This window comes from Ictalurus furcatus, chromosome 9, assembly GCF_023375685.1.
Source record: "Ictalurus furcatus strain D&B chromosome 9, Billie_1.0, whole genome shotgun sequence".
NCBI classification, from domain to species: domain Eukaryota; kingdom Metazoa; phylum Chordata; class Actinopteri; order Siluriformes; family Ictaluridae; genus Ictalurus; species Ictalurus furcatus.
In genome coordinates, this window is record NC_071263.1 from 15,422,602 (window position 1) to 15,448,872 (window position 26,271).

General features: G+C 38.6%; 4 protein-coding genes across 5 annotated transcripts; 3 read left to right on the forward strand and 1 right to left on the reverse strand.

Annotated features, from left to right (window-relative positions):
* Nucleotides 1-305: 305 nt before the first annotated feature.
* On the reverse strand, nt 306-6,637 carry pacc1 (proton activated chloride channel 1). Of its 2 annotated transcripts, none has more exons than XM_053633550.1 (9): nt 6,498-6,637; nt 5,405-5,625; nt 3,947-4,043; nt 3,603-3,815; nt 1,943-2,097; nt 1,067-1,206; nt 811-952; nt 605-712; nt 306-469 (listed from the first exon to the last, which is right to left on the reverse strand). In XM_053633550.1, the coding sequence occupies exons 2-9, from the start codon at nt 5,438-5,440 to the stop codon at nt 308-310; spliced, it is 1,053 nt and encodes a 350-aa protein (XP_053489525.1). In that variant the 5' UTR covers nt 5,441-5,625; nt 6,498-6,637; the 3' UTR covers nt 306-307. The 2 variants fall into 2 exon arrangements, with proteins under 2 accessions (XP_053489525.1, XP_053489526.1); XM_053633551.1 differs by lacking the exon at nt 6,498-6,637 and adding an exon at nt 6,038-6,208.
* nenf (neudesin neurotrophic factor) lies at nt 6,262-10,185 on the forward strand. Its single transcript, XM_053633552.1, has 4 exons — nt 6,262-6,615; nt 6,693-6,753; nt 9,256-9,359; nt 9,452-10,185. Exons 1-4 carry the CDS (start codon nt 6,475-6,477, stop codon nt 9,626-9,628), a joined length of 483 nt encoding a protein of 160 aa, XP_053489527.1. The 5' UTR covers nt 6,262-6,474; the 3' UTR covers nt 9,629-10,185.
* Nucleotides 10,186-11,199: 1,014 nt separating this feature from the next.
* Nucleotides 11,200-16,101, forward strand: tagapa (T cell activation RhoGTPase activating protein a). Its single transcript, XM_053633547.1, has 10 exons — nt 11,200-11,712; nt 12,133-12,209; nt 12,343-12,396; nt 12,730-12,802; nt 13,004-13,161; nt 13,315-13,476; nt 13,602-13,711; nt 13,821-13,989; nt 14,139-14,247; nt 14,353-16,101. The coding sequence occupies exons 2-10, from the start codon at nt 12,183-12,185 to the stop codon at nt 15,468-15,470; spliced, it is 1,980 nt and encodes a 659-aa protein (XP_053489522.1). The 5' UTR covers nt 11,200-11,712; nt 12,133-12,182; the 3' UTR covers nt 15,471-16,101.
* Nucleotides 16,102-16,235: 134 nt separating this feature from the next.
* Nucleotides 16,236-25,595, forward strand: ezra (ezrin a). The gene is made up of 13 exons (XM_053633549.1): nt 16,236-16,552; nt 18,749-18,832; nt 19,603-19,698; nt 20,180-20,454; nt 20,693-20,776; nt 20,863-21,009; nt 21,303-21,399; nt 22,054-22,217; nt 22,463-22,593; nt 22,717-22,877; nt 23,245-23,337; nt 23,526-23,780; nt 24,523-25,595. Exons 1-13 carry the CDS (start codon nt 16,541-16,543, stop codon nt 24,685-24,687), a joined length of 1,764 nt encoding a protein of 587 aa, XP_053489524.1. The 5' UTR covers nt 16,236-16,540; the 3' UTR covers nt 24,688-25,595.
* Nucleotides 25,596-26,271: the final 676 nt, after the last annotated feature.

The following is a 26,271-nucleotide window of genomic DNA, read 5'->3' on the forward strand; positions in this document are numbered from 1 at the left end:
ATGTTTCCGAGAAGAGACTGGAGAAGAATTGTAGAAGATTCTCTACATTGCCAAAGCCAGTTTGATATACTCTCATCCAGCCCTTGTGCAAAGAACTTTAGTATTAATATTCAAAATAATGTCAGTAGTCATTCTGAAATGTCAAGTAATAAAATACTGATTCAATAAAAATAATCATTCACTGTTATGTTGAAATTAGTTATAAAAACTAAAATGTTCTCATTAACATTAAAATCCCTTTGGTGAACATTGAAAGTGTTGAAAGTGAATAGTGAACGTTGGACAATAGACAGCTATTAATTGTCAGTCAGCTAATTTGGTTCATTTCCCTAATTTTTGCTCGTAAGTGTCTTTTGCGAATTTTGATCATCCACTTAATGCTCAGCTTGGTAAAGTTGGCAGCTTTAAAAAGAGCCATCAAGACCCCACACAGAATGGCTATGGTGTTCCATGGGTTTGCTGTGACGATCTGTTGGCAAAAGGAAGATTCAATTGATTACTGGTGTGGGATTTAGTAAATTTTAGTTGTCATGACAGTTCCCACCTTTAAACAGAACAACTACCATTATCAGTATGATATAGAAAACATGAGTCTCCTACTTACATCTTTGACTTGTTGTATAAATGGATCTCGCCATTGAAAGACAATAAAGAAAAGCTCATCAGTTTGGTTTTGTGGAGGCCTCTTGTCATTGTACTTCACCACACTTGACTGCAAAATTTTGTACAGATTATACCACAATGTAACACTACCATTTAAAGGCGGGAAACTATGATTGAAGGAACATTAAAAAAAAAAAAAAAGCCTACCTCTTGTCTGAATTCGACAGATTCGTTTCCTTTCCCAGATGTCCGTACCAAAGACATTTTGACCCAGGTACGAAAGCCACCGGAGAAAGTCCACATTGAGTAGTTCTTCTCACAGTCCCTCATGAATACAGCTTTATCTGAGCTGGTGGCCAGAGGACAGTTGTATTACATGTTACTACTGTTTTCCTAAACACTATTCAAAACAGAAGGAATCAGACAAGGCGATATTGGTGCACACTGCAGAAAGTATCTTTACCTTTTAACCAGATCACTGAACTGGGCAAACAGCATGTAACTGATGGCACTGAAGTCCTCTTCAGTTTCATTCTGACTGAACTGTAGAAATATGAGCTCTCGGTTCCTGACATCTGTTGGACCTTCAACCACCAGGGCTTGCTTATACAGCACATCATTTATATTACATAACATGTTATTAATACAGTTTCCATGATGCCTTGCACACACCTAGTTCATCAGGTAAGTAAACAAGCTTTTTCTTAGAAGGTTTCAAAGAAAACTTTAAATTATACAGAGCTGAGTTTCCCAAAAAGTCTGTAGCACAAGCAAATATTAGTAAATGGTAGACTGGGCATCACATTGATCAGACTTTCTAGCAGTTAACTTTACGCAGCTTTATGAAAACATGATAGTGACAAGGACAGTGACTCTCCAGAATTGAGAACACTGGATCTAGACTCTTAGAAAAAGAATCCTTCAAGAGCTGAACTCTTGGAACTCTTTAAACTTATAGTCTTTAAGGGCTCCACCAAAGAGATAATCAAAGAAACCTTAAGGGTTTTAGATTGAACTTTTTTGTATAGAGTATGTGAATGTTTTATGCAGTGTTACATACACATGTAGAGAGACTCATGCCAAAAAAATACATCACTTGTCACTCATTACAGAAGACACATGCCAAATAAACAGGATGAGACATGTTTGGAAGGCAGTTGCAACACACTGAACAACATTGCAAGCCAATATTTCATTAAAAGAAGAACACCATCAACAACGATTTGGTGTCTTTTAGAACAAGTTTTCTTGCAAATAAAACTACACAGTGCAGTGGTCCATACATGACTTTTAAAAAAATATTACATAAAAGGGAATCGCTAGTACAGTGGAAACTTACTTTCGTATGGTTTGTGTATGGGTCATTATAAATAACGTTCTGTATTACACAGTCACTGTCCTCCATCTGCCCTATCAATAAACGAGAGGGAATATAATCGTGGTAGTGGTGCCGGCAGCTTAATAACCGAGCTTTCCCTGGATACAGTGCAATTCCTGCAGAGGAAAAAAGAGCATTTACACATATGCAACCATTTACACATACAGTGCTGTTTTTGTGTAGCTCATACTAAATTGTTTTATATCTTCAAACTAAATACAAAATAACACAAAAGGAACTTGATTAAACACACAATACAGTTTTGATTTTTTTTTTTTAATTATGGAAGCAAAAAACATTATCCAACACCAATCACCAATATGAAAAACTAACTACCCCCTTAAAATTAAAATCTGTTTGTGCCACCTTTAACAGCAATAACTGCAACCAAACGCTTCTGATAACTGTACATCAGGCTTTCACTTACTTCTAGGACTAGGACTTACTCCTATGCTTTGGATCATTGTCTTGCTGCATAATCCAGTTGCACTTGAGGTTCAACTTACGGAATGAAGACAGAAAATTCTCCTTTAGGATTTTTTGGTAGAGAGCAGAATTCAGGTTTCCATTAATTATTGCAAGTTGTCCAGGCCCTGAAGGAGCAAAGCATACCCACACCATCACAATTCCACCACCATGCTTGGCCGTGGGTATCATGTTCTTTTTGTGGAATTTGTTTGGTTTACACCAGATGTAACGGGACCCCTGTCTTCCAAACAATTCCATTTTTGACTCATCAGTCCACAGAACATTCTCCCAAAAAGTTTGAGGATCATCAAGGCGTTTTGGCAAAATTCAGACGGGCCTTAATGTTCTTCTGGGTTAGCAGTGGTTTTCACCTCACCACTCTTCTGTGGAATCCATTTCTGATAGTGGGGTCATAAACAATGACCTTACTGATGCAAGAGAGGCCTGTAGGTCCTTTGATGTTGTCTTTGGCTCTTTTGTGACTTCCTGGATGAGTAGTTGCTGTGCTCTTGGAGGAATTTTGTAAGGTTGGCCACTACTGGGAAGCTTCACTACTGTACTGTGCCAAGTTTTTTCCATTTGGAGAAAATGGCTCTCACTATGGTTCTTTGGAGTCCCAGAGCCTTTGAAATAGCTTTGTAACCCTTCACAGACTGATGTATTTCAATCACCTTCTTCATTATTTCTGGAATTTCGGTCTAGTGTGTTACTAGGTAAGATTTTAACCAACGTCATGCTGTTGATAAAGTTCTATTCAAGTGTAGATTTGATTGAACAGGGATTGCAGTATTCAGGCCTGATTGTGTCTAGTCCAGCTGAACCCCATTATGAATGCAGTTTCATAGATTTGGGGAATTAGTAACTAGGGGGCAAATAAATTTTCACACAGGCCCAGTTGGTATTGGATAACTTTTTTCCTTCATTAAATAACATTATAATTTAAAAGCTGTATTTTGTGTTTACTCAGGTTGCCTTTGTTTTAATTTCTGAAACAATTTAGTATGAGATATACACAAAAACAAAAGAAAACAGGATACTGTCTCACAGCACTGTATTACGCAACCTCATACCACAGTGCTGTTGAATTTCTAAATCTTTATTAAAGGACCAAGGTAGTGAATCACAAAAGCCATGTTGTGTGTATGGACCCCACCTGGGGGAGCAAACTCCTCAACCTCTTTGTATGACACAGACATTACAGGATGATTGAGCTTCTCCAAGAAGTCTGATATGGTTTGGTAGGCCAAAAATACAGCCACTGTTGTTAGCAGAAGGTAGATGAGAACAAGAATGACTGTGAAGACATTTTTCAAACAAGCTTTGTTGAACGCAGTAGAGTGTGGACTGCTGTCCATAACATCCACATCTGTAAAAACACAAGATCCAATATTAGGGAAGATTCCTATATATCCATGTTGCAAAGACAGAATAAAGAGCATCATCCAGTTTTACAGTTGTATTAAGGTCAGATTTTATTGAAAAGGGCTATGTCCACACCTGGTAAGACATCACAGTTGGTTTCACCTTGATCCTGGTCAGCATCTCCATTGTGCTGGTAGGATGCAGACACTCGTGCACAATCCTCATCATTAAACTACAACATTCAGATTATAATACCAATTATTACAATATCTTAGAATTTATGTATGTATTAAAATGTATAAAATTACACCACCATGTCATGTGTGCTTTTCTGTGCATAAATGTATTTATTTGCATACATGTCAAACTGTATTAGGAATATTTGAAATATATAACAATTCTGTAGCATGATGGCCAATAAACATCATTTACATATATTAATAAGAGTGAAATGTAGCAACACCACAGCTTGTAGATACACTCTCAAAAAAAGGGGGTAATAAACTGCACTTTTCTTCTACCTTTTTTATTTCAAACCATTAGTGGGTATATTTTTTTATCCTACACAGCTTATCCTATACTGGGTCATGGGGAGACTGGAGTCTATCCCAGAGGACTAGGGACACAAGGCAGGGGACAGCCAGGATGGGGTGCCAGCAAATTTCAATCAGCCTACAATGCATGTCTTCGGACTGGGGGAGGAAACCACTGTACGTGTAGGAAACCCCGAAGAACGGGGGAGAACTTGCAAACTCTACACACGCATTGCGTAGGTGGGAACTGAACCCCTGACCCTGGAGGAGTGAGGGAATGTGCTAACCACTAAGTCACCATTCCCCGCACCTTAAAACATTACAATACAAATCTCATTAATAATACAAAACCCTATATCCTTGTCTTGTCTTGTCTCAAGGATCAAAAATGACTTGCCCGTGTGTTTAACAGCAGAGAAAACTAGTGGTGTCCACTGAATAAATGCAGTCTTTCTGTACAGCGAACACAGACAACCCAGATATTCACAAAGTTCATCTTGTTGTGGTGAATGACAGGTTGTTTCTTCATGAAAAATAGATTTGTGGTTTAAAAGTCAATTAAGCTACTATATTTTAGGGGTTTAGTGAAGGCAGGGTCATTTTTGACCCTTACACATATCATATACATAATGTTAAGACTACACAAGGGTTAAATCATTTATTTATTTATTTTTAAAAAAGGTATGCTACATTCACATTACCAAATAAAAGATATGACCTAAAAGTATAAAAGATGTATTGTTAACAGTACCACCCTAAGGACAAAGAAAGGTACAGGTCAGTACTAGTTTTCCGAGACTGTAGCTACGTTGGACCACAACCGCATTGTCTCAAGCGTACGTAAAACCTTGCACTTTTACGCAAGTCAGCTGCTGTCACATGACTACACGACGAGGCAGCCCGTATTCAATTACCCATCAGCTATTGATGAACTATAACACCCATCATAATCCACACATGCAGGGGTACATTTCTGTTAACCCACTAAACGATCGCATTCAGGGTACACAGTCTAATCTAATCTAATCTAATCATATTCAAACTCCAGTCTGTTTCATACCTCTTGGTAGCAGCAGGATGTCTCCTTTCGTAGCATTTTCTGCCCCGGTGTTTTACACGGATTTCGGTATTACTGGCAACTTGCTTAACAATGTTAAAGTGCAGTCCATGCGATGCCACTCATGAGGATCAGTTAACATATCGCGGTAACTTCACATGAGGACGGCGACAAGGTGTCTCTCAGCTGCTCCGTCGCCAGCAGTGACATCACAGCGCCTGGGGCTGGAAACGAAAACCCAACTGCTAACTAAACGTTTAGGGCAAAACAGTGGGGCGCCTATATGTACTACACAGGTGTGTTATTGGAAAGAGTGTGCATATATATATTTAATTACCGGGTCAATATATACACAACAAGAAACAATAACACGCAACATGATAAGCACGTGAGCAGGAAAGTAAAGTACTTCAAAAAAGTCAACAAACAAGTTTTAGTAATGGACACGTATTAAAAGAGGGCCTCATATTTACCGAAATAATAATAATAATAATAATAATAATAATAATAATATAAAAAAAATACACCAGATATTCTATGAGTTATATGGGGATGCAGATTATTCCTGAAAACATTTGTTTGAAATACATTTTCAAATACGCCCTGATACACTGATAAGCATGTAAGCACACAGACCGAAAGTGTAAGTGTTCAGCTGTTTCCACTACAGAGGAATAATACTAAATAATAATGATGATGATTCAAAGATACTGTTTTGTACAGTAATGTGCGTTTAAGCAGTACTTTCAGATTTAAAAAATATAAACAATAAATGAAGCAACGCGAATGTCGCCACCGTAGATTTACTACTACATCCGGTCACGAATTCCAGTTTCAAAACAAAAGCCTACTGGAGAGCGGAAATTTGGACTGTCAACAAAGAAAACTTTCCATGCACACCTTCGAAGGGAAAGACATCATTTGTGTCAGACGAAACGGTTTCGATGCTTTTGTACTTTATTTCTGTGGCATTCAAAGGCGTCACTGGAACTTATTCTGAGATTAAAAGAGTCGATTTATTTTATACGGACACACTGTAGATAGGTTTGCAAGCCAGGGAAACAGCCTGTATAATGCGTCAGTCGCAACTTATTACCGTTTTTGCGTTCATCTTCATCTGTTTGGCGGATGAGTCTAAATTAAAAGTAAAACCCGCGTCAAAACCTGTGAGATTATTCACCGACGAAGAGTTAAGACGATACGATGGAAGTGAGGTAGATTTCCGCCGCAACATCTCGTGAGAGTTTTTCTTATTGCAAAATGTAATTTCTTGTGCTTTTACATTCCTCAGGACGGGCAGCCCATTTACATGGCCATAAAGGGAGTCGTGTTTGACGTTACATCCGGCAAACGTCAGTTGTACACATGCTTCATCTCCTAAATCAACCGCTATACTATCGTACTTAATAATATAACACTATAGTACAGAAGTGTGCTGCTTCCTTCAGTCCCCACCGAAACTATATTACACGGTCAATTCATTTGTTTTTGCTGTAGACTGAAGACATTTGGGTTTGAGATCAAAAGATAACATGAGAAATGAGTTTAGAATTTCATCTTTTATTTCCTGCTATTTATATGTAGATGTGTTAAAAGACATAGCAAGTAGCACATCTTGTATCAGACAACCTATGTATCAGACCATGTCCCACATTGGAACATGTGACTGATAGGTGTGTCCTGTTAGAGTGATTGTTTAAACAATAAATACCACTGAACATCTACTCTAGGTTTTAGCCTTCAGTTTCACCTGTAAAGACTGCATCTGTTGTTAAAAAGGATAAGCCAAAATGAAGATCAGAGAGCTGTCTATGGGAGAAAAGCAAGCTATTTTGAAGCTGAGAAAAGATGGAAAATCAATCAGACCAAACATTGGGTACAGCCAATACAGAAATTCGGAATGTCCTGAAAAAGAAAGTAATCGCTGGTGTATTGAGCAACAGACACTGAACGGGTCAGCCAAGGAAACATTGTGAGAGCTGTGAAGACAAACCCAAAAACAACAGTCAGTGACATCACCAACAACCTCCACAGGGCAGGGGTGAAGGTATCGCAACCCACCATTCGAAGAAGACTTTGAGAGCAGAAATGTAGAGGGCAAACCACTCATCAGCAGTAAGAATCAGAAAGCCAGATTGGAATTCACAAAGAAATACAGAAATGAGCCACAAAAGTTCTGGAACCAAGATTAACCTCTACCAAAGTGATGTAAAGGCCAATGTGTGGAGAAAAAAATGATCTGTTCATGATCCAAAACATACAAGCTCATCTGTGAAACATGGTGGAGGGAGTGTCATGGCCTGGGCTTGCATGGCTTTTTCTGGATCACTAATTAGTGAGCAAATGTTAAAAATCTGTCTATACATGTTTGTAGCTAATGGTTACTTTTTTTCCCTTTACTTATTACTATGAATAGTAAAAAGTTTAAGACTTATACCAAAGTTAAATGTTGAAATAACCTATACAGGCTGCATGTATGCATGCATGCTGTAAATCAACATGAAGAAAATACTTAATGTGCATTCTTGCAATGCCATGTGCCAAGTTATCAAAAGTGCACACTATATGACAAGGAATGTTAAGTCCCAAGTCTCTGTTTATTTTCAGTATGCTAGGTTTGAAAATATGCAAGATGTAATTTATCAGTTCTGTAGCCCAAAATGTTTGATTATAAACTACAGTTGTAGTTATGTTGAAATGGGTAGAGAGAGAAAAAGTAAGGATAAAAGGAATTTATGATTGATTTGAGTGTTTGGTAAGATATAAAATAACTATAGAAGTTCACCAAGCTTTGGGGTTCATCTTCTCTCTAAAGGACTTCCTCGGTTTATTTCTCGTGGCAGGCAAACGTGGCTGAGGCGCCTGGGTGCTTGTTTTTTCTTCATGTTTAGACAAACTAAGCTCTGTATGCATCTTGACTGGAACGGAAAGGTTCTGAGAGGGCTCGACCAGGGCTAAAGATGGATTTTTGCGGGAGGGTCCGTGGCTCTTCTGTAACTGTTGAATGATGGCTGAGAATTTAGCATCAAGTGACGGTCGCCCGGTACGAGGCCTGATCCCCTTGTTGGAGATTAGGCTCACTAATCTTTATTGATGATTTAACTCATGATGGTAGTAGCAGAATGAATTCAGAAGTTTCCAGGAACATTTTGTCAGCTAATATACAAAGAAACGCATCCAACTTAATTGGGAGGAACTTCATCATGCAGCAAGTCAATGATCCAAAACAGTGCCAGCTCAACAAAGAACTTTATCAGGGGGCAAATGTGGAAGGTTTTAGACTGGCCAAGTTAATCACCAGACCTTAACCCAATGTAGCAGCATTTCACCCCCTGAAGAGGAGACTGAAGGGAGAAACCATTTGAAACAAACAACAACTGAAAGAGTCTGCAGTAAAAGCCAGGGAAAGCATTACAAAAGAGGAAACCAACAATTTGGTGATGTCACTGAGGCACAGGCTTGATGCAGTCATTGCAAATAAGGGACATGCATCCAAATATTAAGTGTATACTTTTGCTCACCTAAAAATCAGGTAGTCTAATACAAAAGGTTCTATGTTTTATGTTGCTTAACACATCTAGATATAAATACCAGGAAATAAAAGCTGAAATCCTAAACTCTAGTCTCGTATCCATCTTTTGATCTAAAACCCAAATGTTTTTGGTGTTTAGCGCAAACAAATTAATTGGCCTTGCCATTTCAATAATTTCTTAGGGGTCTGTATGTAGTCAATGACTTCTTATTCATTTTGCATACACCACCTGAAATTTCTTCGTATGATCTCTTCGTATGATTAACTATGCTTCATTCAAATAAATGAAATGAATAAAATTCAATTTTTGGTCGTTTTACAGACTTTTATGGCAAAGGTGCCCCTTACAATGCCCTTGTGGGAAAGGACTCAACCCGAGCTGTGGCTAAAATGTCCCTTAATCCTGAAGATCTGACCCATGATACAGTGAGTTGCTGATGAGCTATTTTCAATGCAGTGGTCTGCTGTAGAGTTTATAAGCTAATTAATTACTTTAACTCCCATTTTCCTGATGTTAGACGGCCCTTACTACGGAGGAGCTGGAGTCCCTTGAGAGCGTATTCACTGGAACATACAAATCAAAGTACCCCATAGTGGGCTACACACACAGACGCCTTCTCAATGAAGATGGCAGCCCAAATGAAGATTTCAAACCAGAGGATCAACCTCATTTCAACATCAGAAATGAGCTTTGATACTTAGATAAAAAGAACATTTAGGCTGGTACAATAGTAAGTGCTAAAAGATCTCACATTGATTAATGCTAGTTCTCTTCACATGGGATAAGATTAGTATCTGAGAATCGCATCTATAACGATTAAATTTCTACTGGTTTGTTTGTTTGTTTGTTTGTTTGTGTTTTAGCTTCTCATCTTTATATCTTGGCAATTATTGTATCTACTAAAATTGTTCAAGCATTTTTACATTGTCTGCTCTGACTGGTCATTTCGGAATACAAAGGTATTGTAATACATGCACCAGTAACACATGCAGTAATACATTTGACAATGTCACCAGTTCAGAGCTACGTGTGAATGGTTCAGGCATTTGTGTTTAAATAGCTACTGAAAAATTATATTCTCCTTCTTAATGGAACATGTATTTGATACGTACAGTTTTACAGAAGGATTCCTTTACAGGAGGTATTTGTTGGTGTGTTATGATCATCATAAACATTTGACTATTATATGGTGTTCACTGGACACAAGAAATGCTTGAAAAGACAATAAAATTTTGCTTATTTATTCACTAACATTTGACTTCTCTTAATCCTTTCCTGAGCTTTTTGTGTTATTCAAAAATTAGGATCATATAGTGCTATTTGTCTACTAGCACCAGTGTGCTGTATGAGGTTGGGGGATGGGGGCTGGTGGTATTAACCTTACACTCTTTGGTGGTCTGTCTGCCCACACTCGAGTAAACGAATGATGCATATACTATGTAGGTTTTTCCCTGGTGGGTGCCTTGAAGGTCATTGAAAATAGTTCACCCACCTGTGTGATTAAAAACATGGTACATTTATGTGTTTTTTTTTGTTTTTTTTTTTAAATGTTTACATATTTTGTACTTGTGTATTTACCTAATTTTCTTCACAGGCATCCTTTTGCTCTCACATTAACTAGTGGTGCATGACTGGGAAAGTTTGGTGACTCACTGCTAAAGTGGCTTTCTGTAATATTATAAATTGAACACTACTAAAGTCTGTTGGACATGCTACTGCAAATCCTTAACTGCTTTTAGGTTTGGAACTTTGGGTACTTTATTTCTCAATATAATGCAAAAGTCTGTGTGAATTATTTCTGAACTGGGGATATTATTTACACAAATCAATCACACTGCACTCCAGAGTTTCTTTTTTATTTGTATTTTGGCGTACTGAAGTTTCTCAGGTTAATCTACCCACACAGTGTTTTTTAAACCAAAGAGATTCTGGTCTGAAACTAATTTACATGGAGACTGTACTTAGTAGGAGGCTAGACAGATTGTTGGCCAATTACAAGAAATGGCAAATTCACTCATTATTCATGGCTAAAATATGGGGGCTGAGTGAAATGACAGTAAACCAGTGAAAACAAAGCACTGTCAAAAGTTGAATCTCACAATGATTTTTCTGTGTTTCTTAAAAATTCCCACTACAGCAGTACACTCTAGTATAATGATTCATTGTACAAGTTCTATTACAGTAAATGCTTGCTCAGCAAATAATTATCCCAAAAAGACATCTTTACTGTAAAATAGATGGCAGGGTTTTTTTTAAACACAGAAATGGTCCATCTTTAGAAACTAAACGGTTATGTTTTTCTGAGTGTGCTTTCTAGTTTGTGATTAATTTAGAGTTACTAGAAAAAGATAAGTCATAAGTCTACTCATATCTTTAGATGTTCTCTTTATTTTTGATTAAACTTGGCCGTTTGAGTTAGCCACAGACTTACTCTTGAATTAAACCTCGTGCATACCACTGCTCCATTTCACCTATATGTTACCTACTAGTTTACTCTCGTGTTATAATGATGCATGTGACACTTTCCACCCACAAGCATATGTGTTGTTGCCCTACATAGCTAAAGGGGGTGTTGGTAGTGGGAGTCCATGATGCTGCTTCCTGTCTCCATTGCACATCAGAATTTCCCTTTCTGCCCACCCACTTTAGTTTTGTAATGTGCAGTGGGTCGCTCTAAGTTATTCTGTCTCAGTCGTGTGTTGGTGTCATGCTGCTCTCATGTCAATACAACTGCTTTCACTGTTTTTGAATTGACGTAGTGACCGGTGCTTTCAGGAGGTGAGAAAAACTACTCGTTTGTGTTTGGATTTATTGAAACTTATAATGTGACAGTAGTTTCAGTGTAGGTTTATGTTTGATTTGCTAGAATAGTTTAGTATTGTAGTATTTTTAAGTGAATTATATTGGATCTGATGGTCATGTTTATAATTCTAATTGTAAGTTTATATACAGTCTAATTATATGATCATATACACAAATACCATATGTAGTGTAATACATACAATTGTTTTTTAAATGTGCAATGTGACAGCCATAATACATTATATAGACATACAGAGTCATATACTCATAACATATTCTATATCTAATTATGCCATGCTTTAAGTCTAGATAGCATAGAATAAAATGTGTGTTTTGGATTTAATCCCAACAATATATGTTGATGATTTAAACACATTATTCATTTTTATTTCCCAGGTAAACTGACAGACTAGAGTATTTTGTAGACATCACACCACAGTGCACTGATGAAGGTGTTGAGTGGCCACGTTGTGGTAAGTTACCTTTAGCCATCCATTCTACATACCTATTGTCTCTTAATGACATCAGGGAATTTGAGTAGTGCATGTTTGGATTCCCTTGCTCTGTGTTATTTCACTGACAAGATAAGTACTTCTTTTGTTTTAGACAAAATCCCAGACTGAGGACAGCATGGACCTACTCATCATGCCAGCCTCAGCTGTAAGTATTTTGGACTCCACATCTTATGCATGCAGCACTTCATATGACATAGGGCACATAATGGTGAAGAACCATGTTCCACTGATCAACTAAACACCTAAAAGGTTAAATCCTGTTCACAAAATTGCATATTGAATGCACCCTGGAATCTCAGTCCTTCTCTGTTACTTGCAGTGACATGTATCTTTAATCTTTTTTAGTTGAGAAGGCTGAGGAGGTCTTTAAAACTTATTTAAAATATAATTTTAAACTACTAACTACCATTCACTTAGTATAGTAGAGAGCTTAGAATATTGGTACTTTTCTCTTAACTGATCCCTCTTTTGCTTTCAGGTTCATTTGAATATGGGACTGCCCCAACTTAAGCAAACATATGACAGCAAGTTGACAAAGTCCATCCACACTGGTAAGTTATGAAGATTTCTCTTCACTTTTATTTATTTATTCATTTGAAAACTGTAACAGTATTTACAGTTTACCAAACTGATCTGCTGTAAACGATAACATACCAATACAGTAAATGTGTAATTCATTTGGATCTTATTACATTTTAAATTCATATACGAATCCATAGATTAAGTTTGTGTTTGTTTATTTGCCTTGAAAGACAATATCAACCGAAAGCGTTGGAGGAGCCTTTTTCAGCGTGTACAAAAAAAACAGATGGATCCTGGCTGTGCTACTTGGCTTCAAAAGAAGGCACTTTTTGGACAAGCTTTGTCAGATGTTTGTGAAAAAAATGGCAATCCCCCAAAACCCATTATGGTATGTCTCCATTCATCAGATAATACAACATAAAATTGGAGCTTGTATTTTTGTATGTTTATATTATATGCAGTTATATACAGTATGCAGACATTATATGCAGTTTTTAAATGTACCCCTTCCCTTTTTTTCTGCCATGCAATCGTTCTTCAGGAGATTCTCTTAGTGCTGTGCAGAAAGGGCCCACAAACAGAAGGAGTGTTCAGGAAAGCTGGTAATGCCAGGGCTCTGAAAGAGATAAAGGAGCAGCTCAACAATGAAGTGGAAGTGGATCTGAAAAATCAGCATGTGATCTTACTAGCTGATCTCCTCAAGGTAACACAAGTTAAATTGTATCTTTAAATATGGAATGATGTTATAGCCATATCTATTTTGTGTTTAAGCACATGTTGTAATATCTAAGTATGCTAATATCCTGAATCCAATTTAATGAATGGCAGGATTTCTTGAGGCACCTGCCTGGCAGTTTGCTAATTGTGGATCGGTACCAGGCCTGGATGACAGCAATGAAAAAGCAGGATTTACATGAAAGGTGCACTGAGCTCCAATTGTAAGTCTGATTTTGAATTATTGAAGTATTAATGACATAATTTTCATTTAGGTTTGGGTATCAAATAACAAACATAATTTAATCTTACCCTTGTACTTATTTCTTTCAGGGTGATTAATACACTTCCAGAGCCAAATATTGTCCTCCTGAAACATCTAATTGTTTTGCTGTACCATATAAGCGCCAATACGGAGAGAAACAAGATGGATTCCAACAGTTTAGCTGTTTGTGTTTCACCCAACTTGCTCCAAAGTGACACCTTTGAAATGCAAAAAAATGTGAGTAGGCTGCTGTCATGATATGCTGTAATTCTTAGTTATAGTCTGCATATTAGTAATATCAACTCATGTGTGTTTTTGAAGTGAGTTCTAACAGGTTCTGTTGTTTAGTTTTGTATGTTACTAACTCCAACCATGTTACCATTTAGGTCTCAAACCTGACTAAGTTCCTCACTGATAAATGCTGTGAAATATTTGGAAAGGATGCACTAACACTTCTTGGGGCCCCAGAAGAGCAAGAACTCAGTGATAAAAATGGTAAAATACTTTTCTTTAAAAAAAACATCTGAATTGCTTCACATAAGATTTTTAAATAAAGAGTTGTTTTTATTTATAGAGCATGTTCTTTGTTTCCTCTGCCAGATTCACTGTTATCACTCCATCATGATTCTGCCTATGACAGCAATGACCCTGACATGGATGGGTATCAAGGGAGCTACACAGAAATGCACGCCTTCCATTCTGACACTGAAGAGAAAACTCTGGATCGCTTTCAAGTGTCCTCCTCCCCTGACGCGGTGGGGAAACAAACTAGCAAACCTTTTATTCGCAGGCGCTCTGAGCCAACAATTGTCTTCAACAAAAGTGATCGAAACCAGTCTGCCCTAACCAGGAGTCACACAGATATGGACTTTTATGGACATCATTTGACAAAACAGATTTCGGACGAATGTGTTTTGTTTGGGGCAGGCAAAAGGCTGTTAACCGTGCATAAGAACATCTATATTTCATCTCTAGGTGAGCATTTCCAGCGTACTTCTAAAGACTATTCATGCTGTTCCTCTAGTTCTCTAGAAAGCACCTTGTCCAGTGCCTCAGAGAGCTCCATCCAAACCAGCTCCCCTATTATTTCATCCTCCAATCAGAGACTGGCCGTCCAACGTAAACTGTCTTTCCCCAACTGTTCAAAGGCACATGGGAGTGTACTTGGTGAGACCACCAAGAAACGTTCCCAATCAATGAAAACTCCAAATTCTCGGACTAAGATTAGCTTTTCTCGAGGTGGCATTAGCAAACGTGCTCAGAAAGCCTTACGCCACAGCCAGACTCTCCCTGAATTGCTGCCTCTCGACAGGAACTTCCTTGTGTCACAGAAGCCCCGACGTTTGTCTAGTGAGGAAATGTTTCAGCAAATGGACAGCAGGATTTTGAGTAATCCTCCATCCTATGAGCAAGCAATTCAAGATAATGCTCACACTGCGATTTCAATCTGCAGCCCATTGACTGTTGAAGCTGCCAGGTGTCTGTCAAGGCACACATGCAGTCAGTCCACATTCCCATCTGCGGAACCATCAAATTCCTGCTCAGTCAAACATTGCAGTTGCTGGGGTGGAGAGACGAGTGATGTATTGTCTGCATCATCTACCCCAGCAGAGTCTCGACAGGGGACCGTATCCGAGACTGAATCTACCGACGTCCTGTTGCACTGTTGTAGTCGATCACTGTTGGAGTCTTTGGATGTCAGAGAGTCAAATGTCTGACGTCTTCGGTTTTATTACATCTATAAATCTGTGGGACATTTTTCTACTGATGTATTGTATTTTGAAGCAAAAAAAAAAAAGAAGTGTACCTCTGTAAAATAACAAGAGCTTCTAAGAAGTCTGTAACTGTATCTATAATGTCCATATAAAATGCATCTTTGACGAGCTATTATGATTTATGACTTGTATTTCGTCTGCACTTTACTTTATTGCATTTTCCACATTCATAGAAGTGGTAGAAAAGTGCTTGTTGAGAGAATGTCATCACTACGAATCATCAGATGTCACGTGTAGAACACATGTCTCAGTACGTCCTGAGGAAAAGCACATACTGTATCTACCACACGCTGAACTGTGATACTTATTAAAAAAAAAAAAAACTGGTACGATACTACCACGCCCTACATGTATGAAGTAGTCATTAAGGGTGGATTTCCGTGGACACATTACGACAAGTTACACATCCATGGTAAAAAACAAAACTGTTCATGTAAAATGGATCTTAATAGCACTTTTGTGGCGTTGTTTGTACACAATAAACATTTGTCTGTCGCCCTATGACTGTGTGTAATCTGTTGTGTTTTAGTAGAAATTGTTTAGCGGGAACTAACCTAGCCACTGCTTAGGACTTGTTCGGTCTGTGTGCACCTGTCGGTCTCCGCCCATTTGGCCCAGTACACCGTCATATCCCATATGAAGCCTTTTTAATGCGGGTTGCTCACAGGAGGTCGGCGAACACTCTCTTCTCTCCGTCAGGGGACAAAGGTCGCGTTTGTCAAGGTGCTGCAGAATTCGCTAATTGTGTGTTAAAGTGAAGCCTTGGCACTCTTTAACTTGGAACGCGCTCAGGCTTTATCGTAGCCATTATCGGGGCGAGGCTCTGACACCATCTATTGACAATGAGTCAGAAATGAACCTCAACCCGAGCGCTCCTCGCCTCCCGAGCTCAGTCACTCCGCTCCGCGCGCGCGCACGCTCAAGCAAGAACAGCTAAAGCCGGTTCAGTCTGAGCTCCCTTTTTATTCTTATTCTTTCCCCACTGAAAGCAGACACACAAAACAGGACCGACCATGCCTAAACCGGTAAGTCACTGTCTTTTCAACAAGTTGCTTATGTGTATTACTTTTTAAAGATAAAACAGTTAGCCTAGGTAATTACCTGGCGGCATTCGGGCACTACAAATAAATAGGTTATTATAGACAAGTTTATTAATGACATAATACAATTAATTACTTAGGTCATAAAACGTTTTTTACCACACCGGATCAGATGATATTTATTGTATTAATAGAGAGTAGACGAGCACTTTGTACGCTACATTTAAAAGTGTCAAACAATTGAGTTATGCGGAAGTTTCTGATTTAACCCTACAGGTGTCGGCCTAGGTGTATTACACAGTCATGACTACTTACTTCTATTAACTCGGATTACCCAAACATATTTCATTTTCTAATCACACTAGAATCGAGAGAAATGGCGGACTTTATATAACTACTTTGTAATCCTATAGAATAAGGTAGAGAAGTAGATTGTCGTGTGAAAAGTCAACACTGCACTTTGTGACACATTAAAATGCGTCATACATGGCCGGCCTGGTTGACTGGTTTTTGGTTGTCATTGAAACATTCCACTGAGAAACACAGTGCACTTAGTAAAGTTAGCTGTATTCCACAGTTTACAATGAGAATGAGAAAACGAGTTTTTATGTGGTAGTTGTCACTGACTTCTAGTTGTAAAGTGAGATAAAGGGCCGCTTTATGACCATTTTCTTGTCAGCATTTCAGTCAACACCAAGGAAAGTTAGTTATATTGTATACAGAGTAGCCTAGCAGTTTGAAAAAATCAGGCTGACTCCAAGCACAAGGTGGGGAAGAACAACTGGAGTATATAGTTAACACACCTTATGTAGTTTTACAGATTAACTAGACTCTGACACCATATTCAAGAATGATGAATGCAGTAAAGTAAAATATTAGCTAAGCAGACTCCCCCCCCCCCCCCCCCCCCCAAAAAAAAAAAATTAATGCTATTATAGGCCTACTTTCTCTGTATTTTCTCTGGAGGCAATACTACTGAACTGTTGAGGTTTTAGGTTTAGGTTTCAGATTCCAAAGATACCCTATTAAACAAAGCACAATCATGAACAGGAACAAAAGTCCCTGTGTTTGTAGCAAACACAGTGGAAATGATTTGAGTGGTGTAGAGTGTAGATAGTGACTTGTGCTTTTGGGGGGGAGGGGGAGGGGAAGTGTGTGTGTGTGGGGGGGGGGGGGGTTAACCAAAGCTCCAGGAGAATCGGAAAGCCAACGTATAGCGGTTGTACTGACCCCTACCCTGGACTGGGCCAGTCTTGTAGCCAGATAAAAATTTGCAGCTCTGATAAAGTTGACTGTTGCCCAGGGAGATGCTGATTAAACACTGGCACTCACAGGACTTTCACAGTCCAAGCAAATCCAGCAGTGAGAAAATGCTTTGAAAATACTAAATATATCTGTCATAGTTGACAATGAGATTTATTAATATGGATGTGCCTTTTATCTACATATTAACATTATAATAATTTTCACACCAATCATATTTAAACATCTGACATGATTCAGGACATATGTATACTATATTATCTATTTAAAAGGTGCGAACCTTGGGCTTATGATCGCTCACAACTTTTAAAGAAGAACTTTTTGCTCGTTTATAACAGCCCAGTGAACCTTGACAAAGGTTCAGCAGCATGCAAGGTGGTTACACAATTCTTTATGAACTTAATTCAGTGCTGTAAAGATAGACCCCTTTGAACCCTTGTGTAACACAAGTTAGAGTGTCAGCTTTTTTAGCCATTACCACTATAATGGCAGGTAAATGGACAAAGACAATGAACAGCATTTTAACATGAAACATACCAGGAATAGTGTTTCTTTGTTGAATTTTATCCATACACATTAAATGGACTTATGTTTGACCTAGTGGCACTGTAAAGATCATGACACATAATTCTGGTATGTTAGTGTATAGGTAATTTTAATATAAGCCTTGCATTTCTAGAAGCACAAAATTTCCTGTAAAGCATTTCCACTGAATGTTTGTGTAACTCTTGTGAATCTAGACCAACTGGCTCCATGTCATGTAATTGACGTAATTCTCATACAACGTATAAAGTATTCAGCTGCAGTATTTTACTAAACATGTCTTGGTTTAGTGGCATTCCTTTCAACTGGTTGACCGAGTGCCCTCTCTAGACTTCACTCAGTTAGGACCCCTCTTATATTTTTGCTCTTGCTTAGGTCAATGTCCGCGTCACTACAATGGACGCCGAGCTGGAATTTGCCATCCAGTCTGTCACCACAGGCAAACAACTCTTTGAACAGGTGAGCTTCACTGATACTGTGTCAGGCCTAAATACAGAGGCAGATATTTGTGGGCTAATTGACATAAGTCAAAAAGCATGTGTGGAATGACCACATATCTGATTGTAACCATGCTCCAATACTACACTGTAAATTCCATTCCTTTCTATTGAGGTTATTTGTCATTATTTTACTGACGGTTAAACAGTTGAACAGCCTCTCAAGTGAAATTGCAGTTTAGACAGAATGAAAGGCTGTATTTCTAATAAGTAAAAAGGAAATTTTTAAACAAAATATGCAGGACAAAGATTATATAGTTACATATTGTCACTGGCTGCATTATATGTGCAGTTGAAGACAGTAAATGATTCGCACAAATATTGTCCAGTAAATCCTGGCAACGTCTAGTTTATGGCATGAGGTGTCAGATGATATAGGGCCTTTACAATAGGTAGGGGATTCCAGGAACTCCATGCAACTGATAAGAAGAAGGGCAGGGGTAGTTCCACTGTTGATAGCGGTTAATGATGTGTTACTCGGAAGGTATTGATTAGTTGGTCATACATAGAAGTGTAGAGGAGAACACCCATCTAGATATTTTGCAATAACCAACCGTTTAACTAGAGCCCCACCCTTTATACCTGATGCTAGTGTGACTAGTACTGTAGTAATTTTTCATGGCATGCCAAACAGACTAGGATATTGATATCCAAGTTAATTTTCCATGCACTGTTCAGCTATTGGCATGGCAGGGTCATTAACAGTCAGTGTGAAATGTTTCTCTGCCTCAGGTCGTCAAGACAGTCGGCCTGCGTGAGGTGTGGTACTTTGGCCTTCAGTATACGGACAACAAAGGATATCTTACTTGGCTGAAACTAGAAAAAAAGGTATATTTACTTATACTTATACCTGTGTTTGATGTTGAGAGCATGTATATCGTGCTGTCACTTTATTGCATATTTAGCTTGTCACAGATCTAAAGGGATAACTTGAAAATGCAAAACAAAGCCTGAGCCTACAACATCTATTCACATCTCTGGTTACATGACCACGTGACTTGACTTGTCAGCTATCCTGGCTGGTTTCCCAGACACAGATTAAGCCTAGTCTTTGACTAAATTACAATGTCAGTGGTAAGTGTCTATTGAAAATACATTATGGTCTCTGTGTGCCCAGGAAACCGGCTTTTCAAGTACAAGCACAGGTCTAAATATTTATCTATATTATTTTGTTATGATATTTAATGTAGGATAGTTTAATATATCTGTAATATGTGCACCATTATATGTACATATAAACCTCTATAGACCAAAAAGTCTATCATTATCTTATACCACATCTATGTTTGTCTCTTTTGTGTTGCCTCAGGTGTTATCTCAGGATGTGAGGCGAGAGACCCCCCTACAGTTTATGTTCCGGGCTAAGTACTTCCCTGAGGATGTGGACAATGAGTTGATCCAGGACATCACACGCAAGCTATTCTTCCTTCAGGTGAAAGATGACATCTTGAGTGACAGTGTCTACTGTCCCCCAGAGACAGCCGTGCTACTGGCTTCCTACTCCGTGCAGGCCAAGCATGGAGATTTCTCCAAGGAGGTCCACAAGTCTGGCTACCTTACATCAGAGCGCCTGCTACCCCAAAGGTCAGTCAGGACAACCTAACCTAAACTAGTCTCCTTCACACTTTGTAATAGTACCCATGTAACCATCTCTTGGAGTGGATCATAATTTATCCTAAATGTATGAGCTCATCCTTGTAGATATTTTAGAACCTTTTTCAAATCAAAGAACAACATCAGATGGAATAATATTTACTTTTAGATGTGTTTATGAGTTACTGGTCCATTCTAAAAATCCAGCTTGATAATTATGTCTCCACAGAGTGCTTGAGCAGCACAAACTCTCCAAAGATCAATGGGAGGAGAGGATCCAGGTTTGGCATGAGGAGCACAGTGGCATGTTAAAGTGAGTTATGTGTTTTTTTTCAGCGTAAGTGTACACCGTCCCCACCCCCCAACCCCAATTCATAAATGTCCATTTTTGGTCCCCAGGGAAGATGCTATGCTGGAGTACTTAAAGATTGCACAAGATTTGGAAATGTATGGAGTCAACTACTTCGACATCAAGAACAAGAAAGGAACAGAGTTATGGCTCGGTGTGGATGCTCTTGGACTTAACATATATGAGAAGGATGACAAGTATGCATTTCACTGTCATGTGATTTTATTCAGTCATTGACCGCCTGGTCACCAACAGCATTTGGCATTAGGATATTAGTGTAAATCATGTATTATGGTCAGTGTGACAGCAGTTGTCTCTTCAGTCAGTGACCCCTGGATTAATTCAGACAAACTCTGTGGGTCTGTGCTGCAGGTAAACATGACTGCATGGCTGTTGTTAGTAAGAGGTCATTGCACCTAAAGTTTGATGTTTTCATTTTACCTATGATGAAGCTTGAGAATGATCTCACATCTTTTCTATTGTCACATAGATTGACACCAAAGATCGGATTCCCTTGGAGTGAGATCAGGAACATATCATTCAATGACAAGAAGTTTGTCATCAAACCAATTGACAAAAAGGCCCCAGTAAGTGTTACAGCCCTTCGTGTTTTTTCCATTATGATTATTCATATGCACTTTCTTATATTTAAACCATTGTTTAGTTTAGGCTTACATTCTGCACCCTTGTAACTACGCACATTCTGCTTTTAGTTTCATTCTATATTACTAAATAGTTCATAATCATTGCTGAAGAGTATGCTTGAATATTAATTCAGTTATGAATGATTTTAGGGAGTTAACAATACCCAGAACACAGCTTATTTTATGTAATTTTACAATCATGGTTTATATATAGAAATATGACTCACTGATTCGTCATAAGTAAAGCCACACCTTTACTTGTTGTCAATACAAATGTATTTGTTTATACACTAGTAGTCTGTGGTGTCTGATGTCATAGGATCTTAGATTGGCCTCTCCTATAGTAGCCTGCCTTTGAGATACGGTTTCATCTTTATTTATAATCCCAACATATAATAGCTGACTCAGTCCACACTCAATAATTAATAATGACTATAGTGTATTGCCCAAAATAGCTAAGAAAAGCCTAGAAAAGCAATCAGACTTCAGTTGCCCAACAGAAGTTCCTGGATATAGCAGGAACCTACAGATCCCCGACCTTTGGAGTGCATATAAATCACTGTCATCCTAAGCTTCCTCCTGCTCTTGTTCTCTTAGGACTTTGTGTTCTACTCTCCTCGCTTGCGCCTCAACAAGCGTATCCTGCTGCTGTGCATGGGGAACCACGAGCTGTACATGCAGCGCAGGAAGCCCGACACCATTGAGGTGCAGCAGATGAAGGCACAGGCCAGAGAGGAGAAACACCAGAAGCAGATAGAGAGGTCCGGTTGTTTAAAACTTTGAACACTTTAGGCCAGCAATAAAGTGCAATAACAGAACATTGGAAGTCTTTAACTGACATGTGGGATGAGTTTCGCTATGCTGGTTTTGTGTATGGAACAATATTATTGGTGTTCTGGAATTCTTTGTTTATGTGCCAGTAATCTGATTTAGCATGAGCTGAGTGTCTTTGTTGACCTTGTTGCGTTATGAAGTTGTTACATTTTTATATTCTAATCATTTTCAGAGCCCAGCTTGAAAATGAGAAGAAGAAGAGAGAAAATATTGAGAGAGAAAAGGAGCAGATGGAGAGAGAGAAGCGAGAAATGATGTTGAGGCTTTCCCAGATTGAGGACAAGGCCAAGAAAGCAGAGAAAGGTACAGGATTCATATACACACCCTGTCACAGAAAATGGTAGCCTTTCTAACTACAGAGATCACTTACTGATTCATTATAAATTAACTGCTGCCCCCTGTTGATGGCTTTTGCACATTGCACAGACCTGCAGATGCAGCTGGACAGGGCCAGGCAGCTGGAGGAGGAGAGGCGAAAGGTTGAGCAAGAGGCTGCTCGTCTGGAGGCTGAGAGACAGGTGGCTCTGCTGGCTAAAGAAGAATTGGCCAGACAGGCTGAGGACCAGATGAAGAACCAGGAGCAACTGGTGAGCACTGGGGATTCCTCAAACTAAAAGCAGTCAGTGGTTTGTAGATTAATAACACCAACTGGTACACCTTTACAATAAGTGGCTTCTTAATGGTTCTCATGATGGTTCCAGTTTTTTTTAGGGGATCTACTTGAAACTTACTGAATGGGGAAACCCTTTTGTTATAGAGTTGTATGTAGAACATTTAAGGGTTAGCCCAAATAGACAGACCAAATAACCCTTTATGGTGCTAGACTAAACTTCAGACTAAAATCCAGTAGGGCATCACCCTTTTAGCCCAACAAGTCTGATTTATGGAGTCTCACTTGTTTTAATCTGATGTAACATGACTTTAAGTTCATTTATGTACATTTTGTCCCTGTAGGCTGCAGAACTTGCTGAGTACACTGCAAAGATCTCACTGCTGGAGGAGGCCAAGAAAGTCAAGGAGCAAGAGGCTGACCAATGGCAGAACAGGGTGATTAACACCTTTATTATGAGCATACATCTTTAGCTGTTTAAAATAATAACAGTAAAAACAGTGTAACATGAAAGTGTGATTATATTTGCAGTTTTTAATGGCCAAATATTGAGATTGTGCTTTAAATGTAGTTTGTATGCATCAACTTATCTGTAGTGTGAATCTTATTCCCATGTGGCTCTTAGGCTAAGGAGGCACAAGATGACCTGTTGAAGACACGTGAGGAGCTGCACTTGATGATGGCTGCTCCAGTACCACCACCACCACCACCACCCATGGTTATTGCAGATGAAGTCCATATGGGGGAGCATGATTACCACGATGAGAACATGAGAAGCTACAGCGCTGAGTTCCAGGTTGAAGGCATTCGTAACAACCGCAATGAAGAGGACCGTCGCACTGAGGCTGAAAAAAATGAGCGTGTGCAGAGACAGCTTATGGTAAGACATATCATATAGTGACCATTTTATTAAGAACATCTGTATACCTTGCTCATTTGTGCAGTTTTGGAATCAGCCAATCAAGTGGCAGAGCAATGAAAAAAAATCATGCGGCTGCAGGTCAAGAGCTTAAGTTTGCATCAAACATCAGTATGAGGAATTCATGTGATTTCAGGGATTTTGATTGTGGGATGGTTGTTGGTGTCAGATTGGCTGGTGTGAGTATTTAAGAATTTGCTGATCTCCTGGGACTGGAAAAAGATTTGGCATTTTTCCAATCTTCAGCTGTCCAGTTTTGGTGAGTTTGTGGCCACTGTAGATTCCTGTTCTTGACTGTCAGGAGACGAACCTGATGTGGTTTGTTGTAGCCCAACTGTCTCAAGGTTTAACATAAAAATTCCAGGAAATCAGAAGAAATACTCAAACAGCTTGACTGGCACCAACAACCAGGCCAAGGTCACTGAGATCCCATTTTTTCTCCATTCTGATGTTTGATGTCACATTAAGTGACTCTCTTGACCTGGATCTGCATGATTTTATGAATTGCACTGTTGCCACATGATTGACTGATTGGATAATTCCATGAGTAAGTAGGTGCAGAGGTGTTCAGTAGTGGTTTGTGAGTGTATGTGCACTCGCATATACACATGCGTGCATGACCTTTGAAGTGCCAAATTGTTTTACAAGATCTTGGGCTAACCCAGTTTTTCTGGTAAATAACTTTCAACCAAATATTTTGCAGGCCCTGAGCTCTGAGCTGGAGGTGGCGCGGGATGAGTCCAAGAAGACTGCAAATGACATTCTGCACATGGAGAACATGCGTGCTGGGAGAGACAAGTACAAGACCCTGCGTCAGATCCGCATGGGCAACACCAAGCAGAGAATAGATGAGTTTGAAGCCTTGTAGCGACTGATATCATCTTTGAATAACCTCAACCAAAACTAAACATCCTGCTGTCTCACCGATGGGCTCACTTTCCATTTGGTGTCCAAGTAACTGTTATTTAGCCTTTCTTTACTGTTATTTAATCATAGTAGGTTTATTTGACAGGATTGTATTTTTAAAGATTCCTATGCTTGGATAAGGTGTTATGAAGTGGAGCAATTTGGGATTGGAAATTCAGACTTCCTGTAACCTCAACCAGCTCACATCCAACATTGGAACCCTAACCCACTGAAATGCATCTCACAATATACTTACCAACTTATGTTCACTATAAATACAATTGTTCCTACAACTGTTAAACACCACATTTCATGGGGTTTAGAACATTAGGCAAAAGACATTCAGCCAAGATCATATTTATGCTAACTGTGCCATAGCTTTTTCCATCCTTTTTGCTGTTGTTCTTTCTTTTGTAAAATAGTGCTGATTGCCAGAGGGAAAATATCACCCTGTAAGATTAGACTGGCTGCTGAAGAGACGAAATGCATTCAATTTTAGCTCCAAATATATTGTTGGAATAGAACGGAACAAAATGGAGTAAAACTTTGAATGCAAATGAAGTCATTGTTTATGTTTTTGGTTTGCCATTTTAAGTTTTTCTTTACTCTTCATTTGATTTTGATAAATCTTTATAATGAATCACAACACACCAAGTTGCTGAACATATATTCTATGTGAGATTTTTTTTTTTTAAAATAATTTGAATTGTATCTAATTTTTAAATCCTGCAATGCCATGATGGTAGGGTTTGAATTTGAGTTCAACATGCCATTCACACAAGCCTTAACACACATTACTTCCACATCAATGTCTATTGTTCAGTGTTTGAAGTACAGTTTATAAAATAAAATAAAAAGAACTACAATCCAGTCAATGCTACATTTTTTTTAAGAAACTAATGACAATCGAATGTGTTTTTTTAAACCAATGACTGTTTAAAAAAATCCTATCAATTTAAGAACAAAAAAAATCTGGCTGTGGTAAATCAGTGACTAATTTATTAGTCCTCTTGTTCTGCTGTAAGCTGAGGAACTGAGCAGTGTTGTTAAAAGGTGGATTGTTTGAGGGGATATTTACTCGCTGACCACACTGCTAATTGTGTTGCTAGCCAACAACTTAGAATGCTTGGAAACCATATTATGCTTAACCCTCCTATTACGTTATGGGTCAATTTGACACATTTCACATTTGAAATATCTGAAATACTGGTTAATCTCCCTTTTTGTCTTTTAAATTTTTTTGACTTTCCTAATTAGGGTCATGAACTTATATGCAAATATTTCTTCTTATGGCTTGTCTCGGACAAGCCATAAGTTTTAAACCTGTTTCAAGCCTTTATTTAAAACAGTAAATAAATGTTTACTGTTTTAAGCTGTTCTTTGCTGTATATAAACTGTGGAAGTCATTTTGACCCATAAAATAATGGATGTAACTTTTCTTTCTCCAACATAACAGGATGATTAAATATATGCTGCGCCAAATAGACCAAAAAGTTATTTATGTTAAAAAAAATAACAACAACCCACAACTAGAAACCCCCCCCCC